General features: G+C 41.0%; 1 protein-coding gene across 2 annotated transcripts in view; it reads right to left on the reverse strand.

The window, feature by feature from the left end:
* The window catches only part of SRBD1 (S1 RNA binding domain 1), a 230,276-nt gene extending 205,333 nt beyond the window's left edge, over positions 1 to 24,943 (reverse strand). For both annotated transcript variants that reach the window (XM_017862740.1, XM_017862741.1), the window contains exons 1-4: positions 24,873 to 24,943; positions 18,308 to 18,384; positions 14,873 to 15,050; positions 12,247 to 12,633 (exon numbers count right to left, since the gene is read on the reverse strand). In XM_017862740.1, coding sequence (XP_017718229.1) covers positions 12,247 to 12,633; positions 14,873 to 15,050; positions 18,308 to 18,384 — 642 coding nt within the window. In that variant the 5' untranslated portion in view covers positions 24,873 to 24,943. The remainder of the gene's footprint in view (positions 1 to 12,246; positions 12,634 to 14,872; positions 15,051 to 18,307; positions 18,385 to 24,872) is intronic.
* Positions 24,944 to 25,896: the final 953 nt, after the last annotated feature.

Consider the following 25,896-nt stretch of genomic DNA (forward strand, 5'->3'; position numbering starts at 1 on the left):
ATTTTAAACACATTAAAATTGATGTTATTTATAATATTGAAATACTAATTATTTACAATAATATTAAAAGATGATTTATTAATTATTTAAATATTTAATTATTTTTAAGTCTATAGGTTTTAGCAAAATGTACAGTTAAGCAGAAAAGTTTACAAAAGTCAGCCTGGAAAAGAGAAAGAACAAAATCCAATGTTAGTAGCTTCCAAAAACCTAAGCAGCTCTTTCAAAGTAAAGAACAAAAGGAGTATGTTGTATTATTATTTCAACCCCGAATGCCCAAGATCTGACAGAAACTGTGGTAAAAAACAGGGAAAATTTATTAAAGAATTATCATAATCAACTGATTACCAAAATCAAGTCCAGATACATAACAGACTGAATTTCAAGACTACATATGAAATAAATGGCTAAACTCCAGAGACTACAGAGAATATCTCATTCATGAGGCATCTTAAATCCTAAGGTCTACATCTTATCACCCATTATGATGGATTAATGCTAATTCCGATAAGAATGCCAATTTCACATTTCTATCCCTGACTCTCTTCCACATGAGCTCCAGACTCATTTAGCTACCTATTTTGACATATTCTCTCGGAAATCTAATGGGCATCTCAAACCTTGCATTTCCAAAGTTATCTTCTTCTCAAACTTATTTCTCCTCTGGTTTTACCCATATTATGCTATTCAAATGGCAATTCAACCCAGAAAACTAAGAGTCTAACTCTTCTAACTCCTTCAACTCTTAAATCCAATCCATCTTAAGAACCAGTCAACTTGAACTGCAAAATATTTCCTTACTCTATCACTGTTCTTCATTTCTTCTGCCCCACACCCCAGTCTAGTTCTAGCCTGAACTAATGAAATAGCTTTTACCTGTTCTCCCTGCATCCAATTCTAAGTCTCATCTATTCCAGTATACACAAAGCAACACGAATGTTATTTTCAAAATGTATACTGGATGTTGATCTGTCACTGATTTTCCATTGCATTTGGAATCCAAACTCCCTACCATGACCCAAAATACATCAGCCTCTCTCCAACCTCATCTTATCTAGTCTTTCCTCAGATCATTAGATGCCAGCCCAATAGCCTTCTCTCAGTTCCTAGAACAAGCCCAGTTACTTTGCTCTTACGAGGCCTTCATGAGGCTCCTCCCTCTTTAGAAATGCTCCCATTACTTGTTATCTTGCCTGACCCTCACAAAATCAACTCATTTATATTTTCTCCTGCAAACCTGTACCTTTTCCTGTTTCCTATTCCAGTCCACATCATGTCATCTACCACAGAAACCTTAGGGGATACTGTGGTTATTTCCCACAATATTGTGGCCACCTCTCTCCATTATATAGCAGCTACATGGCTTGACAGCACTTGACCCTAATTCCAGCTCCACAGCATGTGGCTCAAGTAACCAGCTGTTTTCAGAATTAAGAGCCTGAATGCTGCATTGCCCTGGCCAGGGAGATTAACCCAATCAGCATGAAGTTTAAGATTTGGGCTGGAACTCTGGACCCAGGTACAATTTCTTCCTCTGAAGAAATAGTTTGTAGAGGTAGAAATTCAAAGTTGTAGCCATTTTATTGTTATGAGGATGGTGGTGCTAAGAGAATAGTAGATTGTTTCAGTGAACTGACCAAAATTTTCCTGTTACATAGATCAATAAATCTCCTTTATTGCTTAAACTAGTTTGAGATAGTTTTCTCTTATTGTAATCAAAAGCATTCTAATCAATAGCCTAAGCATCACTGTATATTCTCTACCACATCCCTCTACTCTGTCACTAAGGAGGCAAACAGAACTTCTAAAATGTCTATTCCCTCCCCCATCAAGCTCTGTTTCCACTAATAGCATCTTTTATCTGAACTCGTAGTAGGTTTTTATTGTTGTCTATGCCTCCCACCCATCCCATCTACATTACTACAGATTATATTTCTAAAATACAAATGCAATCAAGTCCCTTATTTTTTTTCTTTTGTGGAACTTAAGCTCCAATGACTCTTAGCTACCTACAGGTAAAGGTCTAACCACTTCCCTCTTGAGAGGCCTTCATGAGGCTGTTCATGAAGAAGTTAGCAATCTAGAAGAGAAGATAAAATATTAATGCAAATAAGTAAAAATAAAACAGCATGGGCCAGGCAATAAGTGGTACCATGTTTTTAAAGAAGAGAAAAGATCTCCCTGAGGTAATCAAGGGAGGCCTGCTGCAGGAATAGCATTTTGGTTGACCCTTGAAAGATAGGCAAGATTCTGAAAGACAGAGATGACAGGTGGAAACGACAGGAATGCTCATCATTTTGGAACTGTGTGATTGTTAGGGCAATCCATGGGCTCCCACTACCCATAAGCTCATCTATTGTTGAATAAAACAAACCTAAGACAGCTAAGACTCCAGACCCTGGATGGTAATAGGTCCTAACAAATCCATATGGCATCATGTATACTATGGGAGTGTACAGTGCTGCTTATGCAAATTCAATCCTTGAAATTAAGGCTAACAAAACCACATACAAGCGGTCTTCATTTTGGGGACTGCAAATTACCAAATGTTTTCTATATTGATTCAGTTGAACATTTATTTTAGCTCATATTATATGCCAATAACCATACTAAGCCAATGATAATCAAGATGTAAAAAAATCAAGTCCCTCTTCTCAAGGAGCTAACAAGCTAACAAAAGCAGATAGACATGTAAATAGTTGACATACTATATGGTTCATACTCTGACAGAAGTGTTTATACATTGTTTTAAGACCACAGGAAAGGTGGAAACATCGAACTCTGCAGCAATGGAAAAGCAACAAGAGAATGAAGGTATTTCCAGGCAGCTAAATGGGGAGGCAGGAATTCCAGGAACACAGAATAACACCAAAAGCCTCTGATGAGAAACCACTGCACATTTTTTTAAATTGCTAAAAGTTCAGTAATGCTGAAATGTATAAAACTGCCTTTGCAAAAATCATAACTGAGAAAATTATTACAGTGAAAGAGATCCGACCTAACCAACTCCATCTTGTTCCTAACCTCCAAGCTGTCCTTGTCCATTCCTAGGTGTAGGCTGAACTAACTTTGGGAGGAACTTAGTTTACAGTTTAGCTTTGAAACAAAATAAAAGCATTTTTGCAAAACAAACCCCCTTCCTGCCTGGGGACTAGACTACCTTTGCAGGACTAACAAATTAGCCACAAGAGTAGAAATTATGGTTCAGGAGTTGATATGGTTTGGATCTGTGTCACCACCCAAATCTCACCTTGAATTGTAATCCCCATAATCCCCATGTGTCAAGGGCAGAACCAGGTGGAGGTAATTGAACCATGGGGGTGGTTTCCCCCATGCTGTTCTCGTGATAATGAGTGAGTCTTACAAGATACAATGGTTTTCTAAGTGTCTGGTACTTCCTCTATTTGCACTTCTTTTCCCTGCCACCACGTGAAGAAGGATGTTTGCTTCCCCTTCTGCCATGATTGTAAGTCTCCTGAGGTCTCCCCAGCCATGCTGAACTGTAAGTCAATTAAACCTCTTCCCTGGCCAGGTGCAGTGGCTCACGCCTGTAATCCCAGCACCTTGGGAGGTCAACGCGGGCGGATCACATGAGGTCAGGAGTTCGAGACCAGCCTGACCAATATGATGAAACCCTGTCTCTACTAAAAATACAAAAATTAGCTGGGCATGGTGGCACATGCCTGTAATCAATCCCAGCTACTCGGGAGGCTGAGACAGGAGAATCACTTGAACCAGGGAGGCAGAGGTTGCAGTGAACTGAGATCACGCCACTGCACTCCAGCCTGGGCAACAAGAGTGAAACTCTCAAAAAAAAAAACCCTCTTTCCTTTATAAATTACCCAGTCTCAGGTATGTCTTCATAGCTGTGTGAAAATATACAAATTCAGGAGTCATGCAGCTGGAGGCTTCAGGATTTTAAAAATCCCCAAATTGCTCCTGGTGATAACATTCCTATTGTAAAACCTAGTATCAGTGCTTGAGATATTTTGCAGCCCCTGCACTAGATGGATCAGCCGGCAACACCCAGATTGATAACCTAGTTCATATGGTCCTGTGGCCCCCACCCAGGAACTGACTCAGCAGAAGAAGACAGCTTTGAACTCCCTATGATTTCATCTCTGACCTGACCAATCAGCACTCCTGACTCAATGGCCCCCTACCCACCAAGTTTTCTTTAAAAACTCCAATTCCCCAGTTTTCAGGGAGACTGATTTGAGTAATACTAAAACTCCGGTCTTCCATGCAGCTGGGTCTGTGTGAATTACTCTTTCTCTATTGCAATTCCCTTGTCTTGATAAATAGGCTCTGTGTAGGCAGTGGGTAAAGTGAACCCACTGGACAGTTACATGTATAAGGCGTGTGAAGATCAGGTGAGAAACACAAAGGTAGATGAGGCTACGTGGTGAATTCTACAGAGTTTGAAATTGATATCCTATACTCAATATGAAGCTGTTATAGGTAGTTAGACAGACATGAGCATGGCAGAAGAGCCCCCCTCCCCAACTAGGAATGTTGGGGTGATGGTTCGGCAATCATCACACTGCCTCTCTAAAAGTGATAAATTGGCAGCCAGCCCCAGGAAGAGGCCATTTCCTGATGGTCCATACCTATTACACTAAAGTGTTAACCGAATGCAGACACTAGGGAGAAGTAACTTCCTGGGCATGCACATTGAGAAAGAAAACGGTGGATATGGGTGTGATATGGGTTGGCTGTGATATGGGTTGGCTGTGTCCCCACCCAAATCTCAGCTTGAATTGTATCTCCCAGAATTCCCACATGTTGTCGGAGGGACCCAGGGGGAGGTAATTGAATCATGGGGGCCAGCCTCTCCTGTGCTATTCTTGTGATAGTGAATAAGTCTCACCAGATCCGATGGGTTTATCAGGTGTTTCCACTTTCGCTTCTTCGTTTTCTTTTGCTGTTGCCACGTAAGAAGTGCCTTTTGCCTCCCACCATGATTCTGAGACCTCCCCAGCCATGTGGAACTGTAAGTCCATTAAACCACTTTTTCTTCCCAGTCTTGAGTATGTCTTTGTCAGCAGCATGAAAACAGACTAATACACCGGGACACACCACCAGAGAAGCAAATAAAGCCTCAGATGGTCTATGTACAACCTCCGAAACACACAGCATGTGCTCACCTCCCAAGCGTAAGGAAGGCACTGCACATGTGGGCAGCCCACTTTAAGGGAAGAATCACAGGAAAGGGGCCAGCCTATAGAGTCCTAGGATCAAAGTTAAACACCACACTTGACCTCAGTGCCTGCTTGGGTCTCTTCCAAGCATACTTTCCTTGCCTTTCTTTCTTGTTCTAAAGCCTTTTAAACAAACTTCCACTCCTACTCTGAAGTTTGCCTTGGTCTCTCTTGCCTTATGCCCCTCAGTCGAATTCTTTCTTCGGAGGAGGCAAAAACTTAGGTTGCTGCAGACCCTTACAGATTTGACATCAGTAACTGGGATACCTTCCACTGGTAACAAAGCCATTCAACAACGGATCCACTCGTGGTTTGGTTTCAGCTATTGAGTCAACCCCCTTTTCAAGAGTTGATGAGATCTATGAACTACAGCAGTGGTTTACAATGTGTGGTCCCCAAACCAGCAGCATAAGCATCATCTGAGAACTTGCTAAAAATGCAAATTCTTGGGTCCCAGCCAAAAGCCACTCAATCAGAAACTCTGGGGTGGGGGTTTAATAATGTGTGTTTTAGAAAAATTAGGCAAACAACAAAGAAACAACTAAAAGAGCTAAAAATAGAGAGCAAGTCTTAGAGTTGGGAAGGGGTAGGGCAAAGAACTACCACAGTTTTCACCTATAAGCGATTCACATTTACTACTTTAATATTTTTAAAAAATTAACTGGCAGATAGGAATGAGAGTAAGGGGGGAAAAATGCATTCTCAAGAATTTTTTTTACCTCTAAGACAGAGAGACACTTATTTTGACTGTTGTCTTAGGCTAATTCCTCTATAGAGTCTATTATGTTCCAAACACTTTTACACAGTCAATATAAACTCATTTAAACTATATGAGAAAGGTACTTTATTGTTCCCATTTTACAAATGCAAAACTGAGGGCCAAAAGGTAAACTGCCCAAAATCGCACAAACTATAAAACCTCTTCAGCGGGGCGCAGTGGCTCAAGCCTGTAATCCCAGCACTTTGGGAGGCCGAGATGGGCGGATCACGAGGTCAGGAGATCGAGACCATCCTGGCTAACCCAGTGAAACCCCGTCTCTACTAAAAAATATGAAAAACTAGCTGAGCGAGGTGGTGGGCGCCTGTAGTCCCAGCTACTTGGGAGGCTGAGGCAGGAGAATGGCATAAACCCGGGAGGCGGAGCTTGCAGTGAGCCGAGATCCGGCCACTGTACTCCAGCCTGGGAGACAGAGCGAGACTCCGTCTCAAAAAAAAAAAAAAAAAAAAAAAACCTCTTCAAAAATTCAATTTACATGCCAAGCAAGATGATTCCTCTGGCATAATCCGCATGTGTCAAGGACACGACCAGGTGGAGATAACTGAATTATGGGGGACGGTTTCCTCTATGCTATTCTTGGAACAATGAGTCTCATGAGATCTGATGGCTTACTGCTCTCTCTCTAAAATCTCCAAGAAAATGCTTTTTCCCAAAGTGTCCTGAGATTTACTGCTCCAAAAGGAAATTCCTATTTCCTCAGTTAAAAAGAAAACATCTTGGTATCAAGCAAATGAACTATAGCCTTAATCATCCAGGCAGCATCTGCATTTTAGAAGAACATCTAAGTTAAATGACTCTCTAATGAGTGGAATTGAGAGAATTTTCTATTCTAAATCACTCCCAAACCAGCAACTGGCCACCTCCCCTCTGAAAAGCTGTTGATTTCTGCTGTTCTCCTTACCCTTACCTAGTTATTTCACTGTATCACTTATTCTATTACACACACACGTTTCCTTACAGATTGCAAAAGGAAAAACCAATCTATGCTGTTAGAAATCAGAAGAGTGGTTGTATGAGAGGGAAGGAGGAATTGGAAAAGGGTATAAAGGGGGATTTTAAGATGTTGGTAATGTTCTGGAAGCCTGTTGCATGGTTACACTTCTGAACATCCCTGAGCTGTACATTTATGTACAATTTTCTGTATGTTATACTTCAAAAAGAAGTTGCTTTTTTAAAAGCCCATAATAAATACTAGCAACTAAATTATATTAACAAAAAGTACCAATATAATTTCTCTTATTTAATTTCTCCTGGACAAATAGGTTAAACCTAATAAGTGGTTCCGCATTTATACACAGAATTGCACTGAGATACACAACTGAGAAATGCTGACCACTTTTTTGTCTCACTTCTTTCCCCAATTTTGTCATCCCACGGTTTTCTTCACCCACATAACCCCACACAATCTCTTGCAACAAAGGGAAAATAGCTAATAAAAAAGGTTTTGTTTGCCTTTTCTCCCTGTTTAGCAAACTTTACTAAGATATTACACACGGCTGCTCAACTCCCCTACACTCACCACTCCCGAAAGAAACTGGACAACCACCACCTTTGGAGCAGTTTAATTTTCACAAAAACTGTCTGTAGCTAGTCACTTCTTCCAATTCTTACAGTTCATGGTATCCATAACATATTTGCAAAATACCTTTAACAAAAACTTGTTTCTGGTCACAATCACACATTTGCAGTTTGGGAGAAAGGGCTGAAAAGGAGTAGGTTGCTTCTGTCAAAAGACCTGGTGATCCCCAACCCCTGATCAGGAAATAAGAAACAAAATACATTCATGTATAATGTCTGTTAAAACATTATAGGAGGCCATTGTTTTGGATGAAGCTCCTGCAGTAGACCCCAATAGATCCTATGGTCTATAGACTAAAAATCAAAATGGACTCACCCTGGCTAAAGTTTTAGTCACCAAACTAAAACAAAGTTATTATCTGACTTTCCAAGAAATCTAAAGAATAACAGCCAAGTTCCCAAACAGGCCAATTTCAATCTTCAATGAGCATGATAATAAAGTTCCCTCTACTTTAATCCTTATACAAAAAGACTGAAGTAACTTCATTTTAGCTGTTATTTTTCTATTTTTTCGTCTCCCTCTCTCCACCTTACAAGGAAAGTAACCGCGTTCTGTTGTTTCTGCTTTCATTAGTCCTATGTATAAAACCAACTCCCCTGCTCAATTCATTAGAACACTTATCCTATTTTATGAAACAAAGTGTTGCTTGATTCTAGAATCACACACCCAAATTAGATCTTTAAACTAAACTTGTAATTTTGTCCTTTCGACAAGCCTAAAACTAAATCAAGTGTTGACTATATACAGTTCTGCCTCTCCAAACAAGACAGTGATGTTCCTGAAAAAAAATCTGTAGTTTTCAGAGTTGAGAAATACACCTCAAAAGGAAAAAACAGAGGACCAAGTTTTATTGTGGCCAAGACCATGGGGAATAGTACACAAAATGAAGGAAATATAAATGACATTTCCACATGTTCAACTAGTAATACATAATAATTTCTATATAATTAAGTTTCATTAACCATTCCTTGCTAACTAGATACTATTCAGGATTTCCCCAAAGAATTTGGACATACATTTTGTGGCAGATAATATGCATGTTACAGGTATTTCATTGAGTCTGGTCCATATCCAAATGTTCAAGACTTTTTCTGATTTTCTGGCTTTGTATTACTTGACTCTCATTCTTGTCAGTTCCCTCTTTTTCCAACATCTACCCCTGTTCTCAACCATGTTTACAAGCAGGAATACAGTTTTAAGACAAAATTACTTTCTTTCCCACAAAGTTTCTCCTGTTTACGGAGAAATTTTAAAAGTATAGGAAAGGAAATCCACACATATCACAAGAATTGTCTGTAAAATTCACGTTAAAATTAAGGAAGGATAATTGCAACTGGTTAAATAAAAAGAACCCAAACATGTAAATTCACACGTAATAGTTTCCCAGGCAATTTCCCTAAACCCACCAGGAAAATGCTGAGCTTAATAGTTGCCATTGGCTTGCTCAGCAAAGGTGGCAGCATCCCAAAAACCACTTCCCAACTCACAGGCAAGGAGTGCCCAGATTCTCAGAGAACAGGCTTTCAGCTGTCAAAATTCACTTCAAAAAAGGAAGAAGAGGAAAAAAAGTTGCTTGGAATTAAAAGGAAAATCTAGTATGACTATAATTTTCAAAATATTTTCTAAGAGGGCAAAAGGCCATAAAATAGTTCTTGTGCCTTTAAATGAGACAACTTGCTTCCAAGTCACTATTCCCACAACACAACAAAGGACATTACTACTACTGGCTTACAAATAAAACTTTTGTTTCTTTGCTTTTCCTTTGTCACTCACCTTCTGGCAGCTGGGCACCTATTGCTTATCATACACTTGTCCCTCCTCATTCTACTCAGCAAGTAATCTTGCCTATCTCTTGGAATGTATTTTCCAAAAGGCTTTGTTTAGCTGCTATTTTAGTGACATTACAGAACTCATTAGGGAACCCAGGTATTCATCCCTAACAAAACATTAAAAGTCTAGGTTAATGAACTGCAGTTATTTTCTTCTCTCAAAGCTCTGAAATCAACTTTAGTTATACCTATTAAAGAAGTGATGCAAACTAGAAACTAAATTCTACAACTACCTTGAGTCAATTCTCAGTAATTTCTCAGTAATTATTAACTTTAAGATGGTTTTTCTGAACAAACGAAACTGTTTTCTGTCTATTCTACTCCTATCTGTAAAGGATTTTTTGATAACCCATTGTATCTACTAATCCATCATGATAATGTATTAAATGAATATAAAGTGCCTAGTACAGAGCCGAGCTCATAACAAGTCATCTACAAATAAATGGTAAGTATTATTATCCCTTGTCAATTAAAGATCTGTAAACCAACACCTTAAGGTATTATGGTAAAAGAAACCTATGTAAATCTTTGCCAACAGTGACTAATCATCACCTAGAATTATAAATTTACATTATAAAGCTGAACCCTGAAGCAGACATCTTCAGGTGGCCCAGAAATGCCCTCCTTTTCTCAGAGAACACCCCCGCCCACCCAACACACACACACACACACACACACACACACACACACCCCCACACACACACACAGGTGGAACTCTGGCAGCCGTATTTCTAAAATATGATGAGGCCTCAGCATCCCAGGCACTGGACCAGAGGTAGATACCTGACCCAAATTCAGCCAATCAGACTTTCTTCTTAAAATTTGGAACTGGAGGCCAGGTATGGTGGCTCTTGCCTGTAATCCCTGCACTTTGGGAGAACGAGGCGGGCGGATCACAAGGTCAGAAGATAGAGACCATTCTGGCTAACATAGTAAAACCCCGTTTCTACTAAAAATACAAAAAATTAGCCAGGCGTGGGGGCACATGCCTGTGGTTCCAGATACTCAGGAGGCTGAGGCAGGAGAATCGCTTGAACCCGGGAGGCGGAGGTTGCAGTGAGCCAAGATTGTGCCACTGTACTCCAGCCTGGGCAACAGAATGAGACTCCGTCTCACCAAAAAAAAAAAAAAAAAAAAATTGGAACTGGAATACAGAAGTAACTGGTCAGTCTACGTAACTAATAAAACTAATGGCAAATAAACTAGGGAGCTGTCATTTTTTATCCTCTGTAAAGAAGCAAGGAAATCTTATCTGCTGAGAAAATAGTAACTCAAGCAGAGAAGCAGCAGAAATTGGTGATTATAAGACACCAGATAGAGAGAAAACTAAGAGCATCTTCTCTGAGTCCTCACAGTTTCCCAATTTCTGGTTCAAGTCCTTTGGGAGACTTGACCGCATTCTGTCCCTTTTGTTCTTTTAAAGGTCCCTATGTCCTTGGTGAAAAACTCTTTTCTACTTAGGCTCATTATAAAGAAGTTTCTATTACTTGTAACCTAGAGACAAAAGATTAAGGCAGGGCCACTTTCTATATCTCTTTCCCTGTAACACAGGGTGGGAAGCAGAGTCATAGAATAAGTAGCTCTTTACTATGAATAACTTATTACCAAGTTTCAAAGACCAGAGACTTCACAGTCTAAAATTTCTTAACTTCCTCCTGCACACTGTCAACTACCAGAGGTGGATCTATGTCAACAATGGAAATAAGCTTAAAAAGTGTTAGAAAAAGAAAAGAGAAGGGACGTGGTACATGTCCACCTGCCTCTGTAGGCCTGGTCTGGAACCAAGAACTTTAAGAAAGGCTTCAGGGTGAATCTGATGCAGGAAGTCCATGGACCACAGTTTAAAAACGCTGCCCTCTAGGTCTAAACGAACAAAGAAAAAGAAAGCATAGAACGGAGCCTAATTATACTCTGTTTTTCCAAGATACCTTGGACTATTCATTCAGGAACAAGGGTAAGAGGAAAAGTTGTAAAGCAACATTCTATTCCTTAGTGCACCAGAGAGAAGAAAAATCATGATTAAAAATTACCAGTGACATTTTACTAATAGATAATAGAAAAGGCAGTATGGGTACAAAGACATTCCTCTGAAGAACAAAGGTGACACACAGGCAGTCCCAGATTGAGAAGTGGAATCAGGATCCAGCAGAGGCCCTTGGCTCTACAGCCACAATCACAGCAAGGGAAAGAGAACCACATGGGACAGATAACAGGGAGGGAAGTCACCCCCATCTACTCTGAGAGGCACTACCACAATTTAGTCAAAAATGGTCCCAGAGTGTGCTCGGACAGACAAAAGCTCACGAGTCACTCTTCAGGTCTCTAATACTGTCCCCAAAGCCAACCAAAAAAACTGGGAGAAATCTGATTTCCCCTGTAGTAAGACATATAATTCTGGCATCTCAAGTTGGAATTCTTATAGAATTTCCTTTCAAAAATTGCTAGGTCTTGTAGTACATTACAACATCATACTAAGGGTTAACTAGATGTATGAACAGCCAGTGACCTAATCACCTACACTGCTTTTATAGGAAAATACAGTCCAAGTTCAAAGCAAAAACTTAACAAAGAACCTGTGGGGGCCCGACCAGTTGGTACAGCCTGTCTATATAGTGTATGTTCACTAAAACACCATGGCAAAGGCCAAGTGAGGCCACATATCTTAGCTGAAGAACTGATGATTAGCTATAACACAAAACAGTGTCCCCAAGAAAGTATCAAGTGGGAAAGCCTCCAGAAATCATTGGCAAAACTGAAGAGAGAAGTGAAAACCCCCAGCCCTTCCCTTAGACAGTACAACCCCTATGCTAGTCAAAAAGAAAGCACTCAAACAAAAGTGACAGAAAAGGCTCCACATACCTGTACTATGTCCCAATTCATTTCCACCTCCTCTTTAATATTGTTGGCATTTGCTGGAAACTTGACAGGCTGCCCCTGAGGACATGTTTCAGTCTTCATTTTCTTTAAAGGGGACTGACCAAATGTAAAGTCATCTTCATTCTCTTCCATCTTGCATGTACCTCCGCACATAGTGCTTGTGGATGGTGTCTCTGAACTATTACTCTCACCCTCTAAGTTGCTGGCTTTGCTGGTTTCTTCATCAACTTTCAGTTTTTTGGTCCTTCGAGCTGCATGTGGCTGTGCTGAACATTTCCGTTTTGTCTTGGCTGTTTTCAGAGTCTGTACGGTATCCAATTCATTTTTTCTGTCTTCCAAAGCAGTGTCAGCAATAGCCACAGAGCTATTCTATCAAACCACAAAGAGAACATATGAGAATTAGAAGATAAAAGCAATTTCCAGGGAATATTACTCACAAATAAAAGTGAACAAATTATTGATACACACAATAACTTGGAAGAATCTCAAGGAAATTATGTTGAATGGGGAAAAAAGACAATCTCAAAGTTATATACTATATGAATACATTTATATAACATTCCTGAACAGATTAGAGGTTGGCAAGGGTCAGGGATGATGCAGGGAGGTGGGTGTGGCTATAAAAGGGCAACACTAGGCATCCTTGTGGTAATGGAACTGTTCTGTCACGGTAGATACACAAACCTACATGTGTGATAAAATCACATACAACCAAGTACATACATATACATACACATGAATGAATACAAGTAAAACTAGAGCAATCTAAATAAGATCAGTGGATTTTATCAATGTCAGTATCTTGGTTGTGATATCTTACCATAGATTTGCAAGATGCTACCATTCGGGAAAAAATGGATAAAGAGTACAGGGAATTCTTCTATTATTTCTTGCCATTGCATGTCTATTTAGAAATAAGCAGTTTAATTTTTTAAAATGAGTAAAGGATAGGTCTACACATGCCAGAAAACCAAGATGAAAACTTGCTATCAAAGTCAACCACTTAGCAGGGAGAAAAGTAACACTCATTCGCTCATACAACTCAACAGGCAACACATGCCACCAATCTCTGCTGAAGAGTAGAGGATAGAACACAGAATGACAGCAGGCTAATGTCAGGTACTTTTCCTTAACAAGAGTCCTCACAGCAGCCCACACAGGTGTCTAGAGGTGTAGGTGTAGGTGTCTAGAGACTACACTCTGCAACGCCACTGCTCCCCAATCCAAGTGACAGCTCAAGTGTGAAGAAATGAGACTTGGCACCCATCTTGGCACTGCGGATTGTGTAAATAAGACAAAGACCCTACCCCCAAGCTGGTCTGTTCTTCATTACCTAAGTGATGCAGATGGCACAAACATGAACAGTTCCCAAACCAAATATCAGTCAAAATTCTGTCTTCTCTTCTATCAAGTATTTTTTCCAGAATCACTATTAAGAATATTTAGGACTACAATAAAGGGCACTTCCACCCCAATGCCAACTTACCACCACCACCAACTGAACTTGAAAATAATGAACATTACAGAGCCCTCTGAGTATTAAATTTTTTGCCCAAAATAGAATGGATCAGAGCAGAGATATAAAGATAAAATAACTCCCAGGCCTAAAAGAGTTGATAACCTAATCAAATGAATTGACATATCTAAAGAAAGTGGCAATCATAAAGGGTGTTGTCAGCCACAGAGGAATAGAAAAAGAACTGCAGAAAGCAAATATGATCAGCGCTTTTTAAATAACACAAGAAAGAGAGGAAAGCTTCACAAACAAATTTTGAGTATTTTCACCCCAACAGTAAGAGAGCCCTGCTCTAAGGTAGATACTTCATACTGTCTCAGCTTCAAGCTATTAAAACATTCAATTGCCATTGTGACAAGCACAGTGCCTACACCACAGTAGACATTCAATAAACTCAAATGAATGGATTTATCTCATCATCCTATTCTGAGTCCATGCTCATCAAGTAAATTTCTGATTACTATTTAATTCCCTATTTAGATTAGCCTCCAAGGAGAGCAAAATGCTGGCCATAAGAATTTCACATCTTTAAGATTATTATTTTAAACTATTAATTATTAAACCAACACTCTGGCTGTATTTATCTCTCTTGTGAACACAGCTGATGTAAAAACACCCAAGAGAGATATATCTGTTCCCAAAATGCTGACAAAATCATGTTCCTAACTTAGAAACCCAGTTCTATCACTTACTATCTGTACACCATGAGCAAGTCACTTAACATCTCTCTTCAGCTTTCTCATCTATAAAATCAGCATAAAAGCACTTGCCTCAATGGTTGTTATAAAGATTAAGTAAGATCATTTAAATGAAACGCTGAGCACATTGCCTGGCTAATGGTAAGCACTCAACTATTTGCTAATGCCACCATCATTACCAGCACTACCACACCCAGACCAACTCCTAGGAGAGGGAAAAGGGAATAGACACAGAAACACAGTAAAGACCCAAAAATTAAGACCCATGGTAGGGAATGCCATTGCTGGCAGTTTTTGTCATTTACATGCCTTGTCCTACTCTGTAGAATAAGAAAGTAACATCACCAATCAGGAAGACACCACAGAGTTCCCTCCATCCAGTTATAGCACCTACCAGCTCCTCCTTAACAATGACTTCTGAGCCATCACTGATCTGTGGGGTATTCTTCTTCACCCGAGGCATCCTCTTTGGTTTGGATTCCTTGGGAGGGGGCTGCTTACGGCTTCTGGGAACTTTCTTTTGGGGCTCCCAGGCACTATCTTCCTTGTCATCTTCTTCAGAGGCAGATGATCTAGAAGTAAATCAACAGAATAATCTCCAGGAAAATAAAAGCAAATGTCAAAGGTAAAAAAGAGATGCATGATTCTTGAAAAAAATGATAAAGTAGGAGGTGTTTAATATAAAATGGAGTGATTGAGTACAGGCTGTGAACAGTTATTGCTAAGAATTGAACCAACAGTGTTGATGACAGATCAGTGTAAAAATACCCCAGTGTACTGTAAATCACAGCTCTGTCTCTCCATTCTCTTCTCACCTAACTGACAAACACATACACACATTCATTCAAGACATAAAAAATCATTTATTACCTTAAGTAATTTACTGGGTCATGTCAAACCATAGTCAATGTGAGCTTTTCAATTTTAACAGTGAAAAGCACTTAAATAAGTTCCCAACTACTAATCAGATTCATTTAAATTGTATTAAGTTATTCAAATCAATGAAAGGATTGAGAAATGGTTCTAGGAAACACCCTAAATTACATTAAAAGCCAGCACCAAGACCATTCCAACTGCTTTAATTAACCCTTTTTTCCTTTCACAGAATGGATTTCTTTCCTGATTAGATTGGATCAGGGGCAACTATGGTACTTTTCTAACAACCAAGAATCAAACTCACAGCAAGAGCAGAGAAAAAGCAGCCATGGGAACTCTGTTAAAGGACCATCACGCTCCTGCCAACCCAGTTAATTCCATTCATTTCTACTCTAATGTAAAAGGTCAATATTAGTGAGACTTCCTTTACTGAGATGAGTGAATAGGGAGGTCTGGGTTTTTTCATGTTAAATTCTTCCCGGGGACAAAAACCTGACTGGAATTATGCTCTAGAAGAGAATAATCATGATAGGTCAAACTACTGGTGTTCTCTTCAGAGGTAACACTAAGCCTGGTAAACAAAAACAAACAATCAAACAAAAAACAGGAATCATCAGAATAACATAATAGCAATGCAACTGAAAGAAACTATAATTAGAAAACCAATGAACTAGAAAACTAGGGTTCTATTCCTCATACTATCATCAAACTGAGCAGGATGACTTCTTCCCTCCTTAGTCTCATCACCTATCAACCAGTATTACTGACTAACCCTATTTCACAGAGGAATATCACCAAGATTCAAGCCCTTTAGTTATTATGAAGAAAACACAAGCACAGATACATGAAGTAGTTCTAAGGCAGCTAGTCAACTCTCCTTCCCTATCACGTGAGCTCTCAGGAGCATCTGGCACTCACCTCTTAGAGCACAGCCCTTATATACAGGAACCCCAGCCCTTGGTTTTCATACTACTTCTTGGCAGCTTCTCTTTAGTCCTTTTGACTCCTCTTCTCCCTAATCTCTAAATGTTGGAATCCCTCGAGGCTTAGTCCTCAGCCCTCTCCTCCCTCTATGCTCTCTTGCCAGCTAATCTTTTATTTTCAAAATACAGGAATCTCTATTTTATTTTTATTTATTTATTTAGAGACGGAGTCTCCCTCTGTCACCCAGGCTGGAGTGCAGTAACGTGACCTCGGCTCACTACAATCTCCACCTCCTGGGTTCAAGTGATTCTCATGTCTCAGTCTCCCAAGTAGCTAGGATTATAGGCATGCACTACCACGCCTGGCTAATTTTTGTATTTTCAGTAGAGACGGGTTTCACTATGATGGCCAGGCTAGTCTCAAACTCCTGGCCTCAAGTGATCAGCTCGACTTGGCCTCCCAAAGCACTGTGATTACAGGTGTGAGCCACGGCACCCAGCTGGGAATCTCAATTTTACATAGTGTCTCCAACTTCCCCTTCCCTCCTTGAGCTCAAGACTTGTATATCCACTTTCACCTGAATGTCCAGCAATCACATCAAACTCGCCAAGTCCAAAACAGAATTCCTGATTCCACCACTCTCACACCTGTTCCTCTTCCAGTCTTCCCAAAATGTCTGTCATTCTTTCATAACCCAAATCCAATCCAGCACCATGTCCTGTCCACTCTACCTTCAAAATATATCCCAAATTAGACCATTTCTCATCACTTTCACATCTAGAACCCTAAGCTTCTAAATAATCTCCTTAACTCATTTCCCCTACTTCCAGTTTTGCCCCCTATAGTCTATTCTCCACCAAGAAACCAGAATATTTTACAAATATAAACCAGGTCACATAACATCCCTACCCAAAACCCTCCAGTGTCCTCCCAACCCACTTCAAATAAAAATCTAATACCAGGGAAGATCAAGTTGGAGATACTGTATAAAACTGAGATTTTATATTGAGTCATAAGATAAGATCAGCTACCAAGGGGAGGGGAGTGGGGGGAGGGGAGAGGATGTTGGGGGGGTGGTTAGAATTAAGCCTTGAGGGATTCATTTAGAGGTTGGTGAGAAGAGAAGTCAAAGGGACTAAGGAGAAGGATCTAACCCTATTAGAGCCAGATCCTACTCATTATAATCTCATGTCTTACCACTCTCTGCCTCATGTCTCTAGACTGGCCACACTGGTCTTCTTGCTGTTCCCTCAACACACCAAACATACTCTTGCCTCATGGTCTTTGCACTTGCTGCTTTCTCTATTTGGAACACCCATCCCCAAGATCTTTGCAAGTTGCACCCCCAAATCTCATCTAGATCTCTTGCCACATCTTCCAAAATAACTTTCTGACTACTCTATCCAAAATGCCCCCCCGACTGCAACCACTCACTATGCTCTCTATCCCCTGCCGTTTTATTTTTCATTATAGTACTTATTACCACAAATATTGTCAGTCATTTACTTAACAAATATCTTCAGAGCACCTAATATGACATTCTAAAGCAGAGATTCTCAACTGGGGATATCTAGCAATGTCTGGAGACATTTTTAATTGTTATAACTGGGCAGGAAGCTACTGGCATCCAGTGGATAGAGGCCAAGGATGCTGCTAAAAATCCTACAAGCCAAAAGATAGCCCCTACAACACAGAATTATCTTGCACACAATGTCAGTAGTGCAGAGGCTGAAAAATCCTGCTCTAAAGCAATAGATAAAACTCTGTGCACTCATGGAGCTTACATTCTAGTGTAAATATTATGTTATATATTTAGTTGGTTACTTTCTCTCTCCTTTCAATACTTTATTAGCAGCACTAGACAGAACCTGGAACATAGCATGAGTTCAACAAATATTTGTTGTATGAATGAATAAAAAACAGTTTTTTCTACCCACATCACTTAAGGAGTTAGAAAGTGACAGAATGCATTACTCCTTACTAAAATATTCATCATTCCCCTATCCACATATTAAACCAGAATGCTTACAACTCAGAGCATGAAGAAAATTCATCTTTCGGTACCACACCCTGGACCTGTACTTTTGCTCTTCTTGGCAATGACATCTAGAAGAAACAGAACATAAAATCAGCAACACTTGAATATTCTGATTACTGGCTACAAATAATGGGTCATTCAAAACTAACACTTCATAGAAAAAAACAAAAACAATGATGTTTATTCACAAGCCCAAACACCAGTTTCCCCTGCTATGTAGCTGTCAATTAAAAGAGTAGCCGGCTGTGCACGATGGCTCATGCCTGTAATCCCAGCACTTTGGGAGTACAAGGAGGGTGGATTACCTGAAGTCAGGAGTTCGAGACCAGCCTGGCCAACATGGTGAAACTCAGTCTCTAGTAAAAATAAAAAATTAGCCAGGCATGGTGGTGGGTGCCTGAAATCCCAGCTACTTGGGAGGCTGAGGCAGGAGAATCACTTGAACCTGGGAGGTGGAGGTTGCAGTGAGCTGAGATTGTACCACTGCACTACAGCCTGGGCGACAGAGTGAGACTCGGTCTCAAAAAAAAAAAAGAGAGAGAGAGAGAGAGAGAGAGAGAGAGAGAGAGAGGAGCTAACAGTCTTCCAAAGTCTTCCAATGATTTAAAAGCCTTAAGAGTATGGGCCATCTTTTGAAAAATATAAACTCCTACAGGCTGACACCCTGTAGGAGAATTGTGCGCTTCATTTGTTAAGAATTGTGGTGCTTAAGTGCATTCTGCTCGTCTATTTCTGCACTAACCTACCTATCCGGCCCACCTTACAACGTCGCCTTTACCTTTAACCTACTATCTCACAGGCAGCAAACCTTTTTTTCCTTTTTTCTTGTCTTCTTCTTTTTTTGAGACCGGCAGTCTTGCTCGCCTCCCTCGGGCTGGCACGTGCAGTGGCAGCAATCTCGGCTCACTGCAAGCTCCGGCCTCCCCGGGCATCACGGCATTCTCCTGCCTCAGCCTCCTTGTACAGTAGTTGCGGACTACACGGGCGCCCGCCACCGCGCCCGGCTAATTTTTTTTGTATTTTTAGTAGAGACGAGGTTCACTGTGGTCTCGATCTCCTGACCTTGTGACTGCCCGCCTCGGTCTCCCAAGTGCTGGGTGCATTACAGCGTGAGCCAACGCGGCCTGGCCCGCATATTCTATGTATTCTTTTTTTTTTTTTTTTGAGACAGAGTTTCGCTCTTGCTGCTCAGGCTGGAGTGCAATAGCACAATCTCGGCTCACCACAAGGTCCACCTCCAGGGTTCAAGCGATTCTCCTGCCTCAGCCTCCCCAGGAGCTGGGATTACAGGCATGCGCCACCACACCTGGCTAATTTTGTATTTTTAGTAGAGACAGGGTTTCTCCATGTTGGTCAGGCTGGTCTCGAACTCCCGACCTCAGGTGATCCGCCCACCTTGGCCTCCCAAAGTGCTGGGATTACAGGCGTGAGTCACCGTGCCCGGCCTATTCTATATATTCTTAATGCATAAAGTAGAGGTCTCTCTACAAAGTCAGCAATGAAATAAATGATGCTGATTGACTGAGTAAGCAGCCAGGTTATTCTTAAAACAAGATAACCATTCCCTTATAATAAAAGCTCATTACATTTAAATAAAATGATTAATCACTAAGTGACTAAAAACTATTTACCAAATTCGAAGGCCAAGCTGTAAAAAAAAGTTAAAACAAATAACCAGAGACATCACATAATACAGGAAAGTAAATAAAATTACTTTAGCTGTTAAGATTAATTACCTAAAGAATGTATGCCAAACCATAAGGACTGTACTAGACTCTGACATGTTTGGAACCCTTCAAACAAGTTTCTGACCCAGTCATATGTTATAATGCCTCTGGTTCTAACATCCACTTAGAAGAGGAAGTAATCTCTCATGGAAATCCTAAAGGGTTGTCACAAAAGGGAATATGTTCTCCCAGTAGCTATAGCTCAACTCAGTCCAGTAAGTGCACAATGATTGGGCAAAATAGTGCTCAGAGGGAACCAACAGAACAACAGGAAAGCAGTCTGCAGGAAGTAGACAGGATAATCTTCCATCTTTCCCTTCACTCTCTTTTTGGCATATTAGGTTATAAAGGTCATCTTTTCACAAATTAGCACTTTTTAGACATTGATCATGAAAGAACAGATAATTGTGATTTTTATATTATGTGTATCTTACCACTACAAAATAAGAACGCAGGAAGTTAGCGTATGACAAGGGTGGTATTTCAAATCAGGGCAGGGCAAAAATTGATTATTCAATAAATGGTATTGAGACACCTAGCTATTCCTCTAGAAGAAAAAAAGGAGTTTAATTACTACCTCCACACCATTAACAAAAATTTATTCCCTAATAACTAACAGTTTAAAATGTACAAAATAAAACTACAAAAGAACCCAGAAACAAAGGTGATTTTTTTTTTTTTTTTTTTTTTGAGACGGTGTCTCGCTCTATCACCCAGGCTGGAGTGCAGTGGCCGGATCTCAGCTCACTGCAAGCTCCGCCTCCCGGGTTTACGCCATTCTCCTGCCTCAGCCTCCCGAGTAGCTGGGGCTATAGCTGCCCACCACCTCGCCCGACTAGTTTTTTTTTTGTATTTTTTAGTAGAGATGGAGTTTCACCGTGTTAGCCAGGATGGTCTCGATCTCCTGACCTCGTGATCCGCCCGTCTCGGCCTCCCAAAGTGCTGGGATTACAGGCTTGAGCCACTGCGCCCGGCCAAGGTGATTCTTTTCATACTCTTGAAAAGAGTTCGTCTTGAGTGGAGATGGGGAAATGGAGGTTTTCCTAAATATTACCCCTCAAATTCCAAAACCAAAAAGACTAACAGATTACAACACATAAAAATTAAAATCCCAAGCCAGTAGTGGGGGCATTTGAGAAACCAAGCCAATTTACCCTGCAGTATTCTCAAAAAATAAAACAAAAAAATTCACATGAAGCAGTAGCTGATACCTTTGGAACTAAAAGGTGAAAGGGGTTAGGGCTGTGTGTAAACTGACAAAGGAATATCTCTAGGTGTCCTACCTCACTTCATTCTATTAGGCAACTGCCCCAGGAAAAAGTCTACAACTTTATTCTCTGGAGAAGGTATTAATGAAACAGTCTCTAGACTGTGGGCATGGGGACTATACAGACTGAATGCTAAAGGCAGAGAACCCTAGTCTTCCGCCACTAAGATCCCAAAATAGGGCCCTCTAAGGAGAAGAATGGGAAGGCTTTTCTCTGGAGAATCTAACCAATCCAATAGTAAAAACTTGAAGGTGCTAAGCTTCCCATCAAACCCACCCACCCAGATCACCTTACAATCACTCTTACCACCGCATTCTACAATATGCCTGAATTCAGAACATTCCCACACAGGCTACCATATACCAATTCTAGCTCCACACTTCAGCCTTAACAGAAATGTGTTTAAAATAGAGACAGGCAAACCCTTGGCAGGCTTACGCTTTTGCTTAACCATTATCCTTAAAGAAGGCTCCCCTGAATCAAATATTTCCAACTGCCTCTTTATTAGGCACCCTGAAAGCAATATACCATGGAAAGATGAGTAAGTTGTAATATTTCTTTTCACAAATGGAAAAAATATGAATGTAAAAGGAAAGGTGGGAAAGCAGAATCTGCATGAACACACAAGCCAATTTCAAGCATATCAGATTTAGAAAGAATACATACAAAAGCTGAAGACTTGGAGATTATGTCTTTAAAACTACCTACGACAGGTACACCCCCAGGAGTATGTATTCTCCAGTTTAAACACCAATATTCTTGAGGCCTGTTTCTCCATCTCCACTATTCCCATGTCCTCTTACTTTGTATCATAAAACCTGTTAGATTAACCAAAACCTCATCCATCTCCATGGTTTTACACACCAATGTCACCTACTTATTAACAATCCTAATCCCTCCATCCCAAACCTTGCCTTTAACATTCAGATTTCCATAATAACTGCCTGTCTCTGAAACTATTTAGATGTCTCACAGTTAACTAAACTTAACACATCCACAATAGAACCCTTGATGACCATTTCTTGCTCTAAAACCTGTTCCTATTGCAGTCCTTGCCATCTCAATAAGTGGCATCCACCTATTTGCGAAGCCAGAACCTTAAAAAAAAAATTTTTTTTTTGAGACGGTCTCATTCTGTCACCCAGCCTGGAGTGATCTCAGCTCACTGCAACCCCCACCTTCTGGGTTCAAGCAATTCTCCTGCCTTAGCCTCCTGAGTAACCAGGATTAGAGGCATGCACCACCACACCCAGCTAATTTTTGCATTTTTAGTAGAGACGGGGTTCATCACATTGGCCAGGCTGGTCTCAAATTCCTGACCTCAGGTGATCTGCCTGCCTCGGCCTCCTGAAGTGCTGGCATTACAAGTGTGAGCCACGGCGCCTGGCCAGAAGATTTTTTAACAGCTTCACTGACATATAACTGACATGCAATACACTGCATATGTTTAAAGTGTACAAATTTGGTAAGTTTTGACATATGTAAACACAACACTATAATCAAGAAAATGAACATATTATCATCCTACGAAGTTCCATTTGCTAAGTCAAAATGTTGCAAATCTTTTTTTCTTTCATCTCCCATATCCAGACTATTAGTAAGTCACATAAGATCTTCCTCCAAAATATGTCTTGAATCTCCACAATCTTCAGTGAGTCTTCAGTCCTCAACCTCCCTCACTTGAACTACTACACTAGCCTCTTAACTGCCCTCCCTGCTTCCACTCTTGCCCTTGCAACTCATTCTCCACTTATCAACTCAAGATCATTTAGAAAATCATTAGATCATTTCTAAATCAAGATCATTAGAAAATACTTTAGAAACACCGAATTACTTCCCACCCCATCCTTCACTTAGAATCAAGCCACATTTTTTATGACTGCCTTCAAGCCTGCCCACCTTTCTTACTTTCAGCAAGTAGTAAAGGTGGTTACCTTTACTACTTGCTGGAGCTCCTCAGCTCTTGTCACCACATTCCTTCCCACCTCAGGTTCTCTCTGCCTGGAGTATTCCTCCCTCTGCTTGTCAATTGGCTGGCTCCTTGCGTCCCTTAGATCTTAACGTTTTAGGCCTAAAATAGGTTTCTCAGTCATATTTTAAAAGGAGCCTATTTACTTCCTGTATACAGTAGTAAGTTATAACATAATCTATAATTATTCTTTTATATTACTTGTTTATTGCCCGCATTGCTGTCAAGAGAGTAAATACCATGAAAGAAGGAAATGCATGTGACTTATTCACTTTCATATCGCAGAGCCCAGCACTTAACAGATGCCCTACAACTATTAAATGAACATAATATGTACAAATATGGTCTCTACAGAGGAATATACATTTATTTTCCACCACTCTTAGGCAATGCCACACATTGCATATCTCTTTCCGAAGAAATGATAGCACATAAGAACATTCCTATTCTTCAGCGACTTGGGATTTTTCCCTCCTTTCAAACTATCTTAATCACTGTGGGCACATGAGCATATTCCAAATCAGTAATTTGGAGGTTGCTATGATGTTACTAAGGGAAGAGCCACTAAACTAGGACGACTGAAAATCAGGAGTAAGGGGCAAAAGGACGTGCACACGAACGAATACTAAATTAAAATTGGGAAAAAAAAATTTTAATTCAAGAAGGCGAACAAAAGAGGACAATTTCTTAAGAGGCACCTAAACAAGTTTCCCTGAAGGATCAACAGAGTGCTTGAATATTAGCAGATTCCCAAGTCACAAAAACAAAATACTAGAGCTGAAAGAACCTTTGACATCAGATAGTCCTGCTATATTCAGAAACCTGAGACCCAATGAAGTGAAACAGTTTACTCAAAGGGGAAAGATATGTGGCAAAGGACTATAGCCCTGTGCCTGGAATACCGAGACTAGTCTGGTTTTCCATTCCACACACATTATGTTAACGACATGTCACGTGAGGGGTTCGAGGAAAGTTGCCTACAGAGTTGCCAATTCATTCCTTTCCTCCGGTTACTGAGCGCCTCCTAGATGCCAGGCGCACTACAGAAGGTGCAGTTGATTCAGACAAGGCCACCATGACCGTGAAAAGGGTGCTTCCTCTCCCACCTCCGATAATTTTAGGTACAAAAACAATCCACGTAAATTAGCCGGGCGTGGTGGCGGGCGCCTGTAGTCCCAGCTACTCGGGAGGCTGAGGCAGGAGAACAGCGTGAACCCGGGAGGCGGAGTTTGCAGTGAGCCGAGATCGCGCCACCACTGCACTCCAGCCTGGGCGAGAGCGACACTCCGTCTCAAAAAAAAAAAAAAAAAAAAATTCAGGTTTGCTCAGGCTTTTCCATGTCTGTTAGGCGCTAAGAGCTGCAGCAATTTGGCTGAAAGGAGGTGTCACGAGGTAGCTAGGAGGGGTTTTCGGGTGGTAGGTTGTAAGAGACCGCTGACACTAAGATGCAATGAACTTCCCACTTTTAAAAAAGGGGTGTTATTGCCCAATGAGCGCTCTGAACTTTTTTAATGGTCCCAAAGATACCGGAGCCCAGGCGCTGAGCTCTTGAGAACCCGCAAGACGACCGCCAAGGTGCACGCACAGCTCACCTTCCCGCCCCGCACGTCAGAAGACCCGGGATTCCGTGTGTGCCACCGCACCTTCCGGTTCCCGCCGGAAGTTTTTCAAACGCCGGAAGGTCCGCCTCGCTTCTTCCGGACCAAGTTAGCCGCAGGCTGCCAAGGCGCGGCCCCAATGGGGCGGGGCGGAGCCAGGCTGGACGGAGGCGGGGCTGGAGTGAGGATCCCGAGAAGCGCCGGGGTGGGGCTGGTTCGTAGAAATGAAAAATGACTTTTTTTTAATGTGTTTTTTAACCGAGCACACTAAACTCTTAAGCCCACAGATACAGCGAAGTAAATTAGGTTATGAAAGTAGGGAAGGACGGGCGCGGTGGCTAACGCCTGTAATCCCAGCACTTTGGGAGGCCGAGGCGGACGGATCACGAGGTCAGGAGATCGAGACCATCCTGGCTAACAGGGTTAAGCCCTGTGTCTACTAAAAACTTCAAAAAACTAGCTGGGCGTGGTGGCGGGCGCCTGTAGTCCCAGCTACTCGGGAGGCTGAGGCAGGAGAATGACGTGAACCCGGGAGGCGGAGCTTGCAGTGAGCTGAGATCGCGCCACTGCACTCCAACCTGGGCGACAGAGTGAGACTCCGTCTCAAAAAAAAAATTAAAATAAAATAAAATAAATAAAAGTAGGGAAATAAGGCTGCTGTTGTCTACATTCGAGTTTAGCAGATCAAAACCCCATGGATTTGTTTTAGAAAATTCTAAAAAGCAGTTTTCCACTGCTAATGACTTATTTCCAGGGACTCTGAGTACTGAACAGCCTAGCAAGTTATTGAAGTAACCTGTGAACGTGCCTTGTTGCAAATCTACCCAAAGTAAGCATAGATTTTACTGGATAATTTTTGTGATTGGGGAAGAAAAAAACAAAACCAGAACTCTTTCTAAATTTAGTAAATCTAATCTTCTATATCTGAAATTTTTGGCCACAAAAGATCAGTTTCTGAGATTGTTTAGGGATTTTTTTTTTCCATTTTGATTAGTACAGTCGTATGTTGCCTTTCGTG

The sequence above is a fragment of the Rhinopithecus bieti genome, unplaced genomic scaffold (assembly GCF_001698545.2).
Source record: "Rhinopithecus bieti isolate Rb0 unplaced genomic scaffold, ASM169854v2 scaffold_61117, whole genome shotgun sequence".
Taxonomy (NCBI): domain Eukaryota; kingdom Metazoa; phylum Chordata; class Mammalia; order Primates; family Cercopithecidae; genus Rhinopithecus; species Rhinopithecus bieti.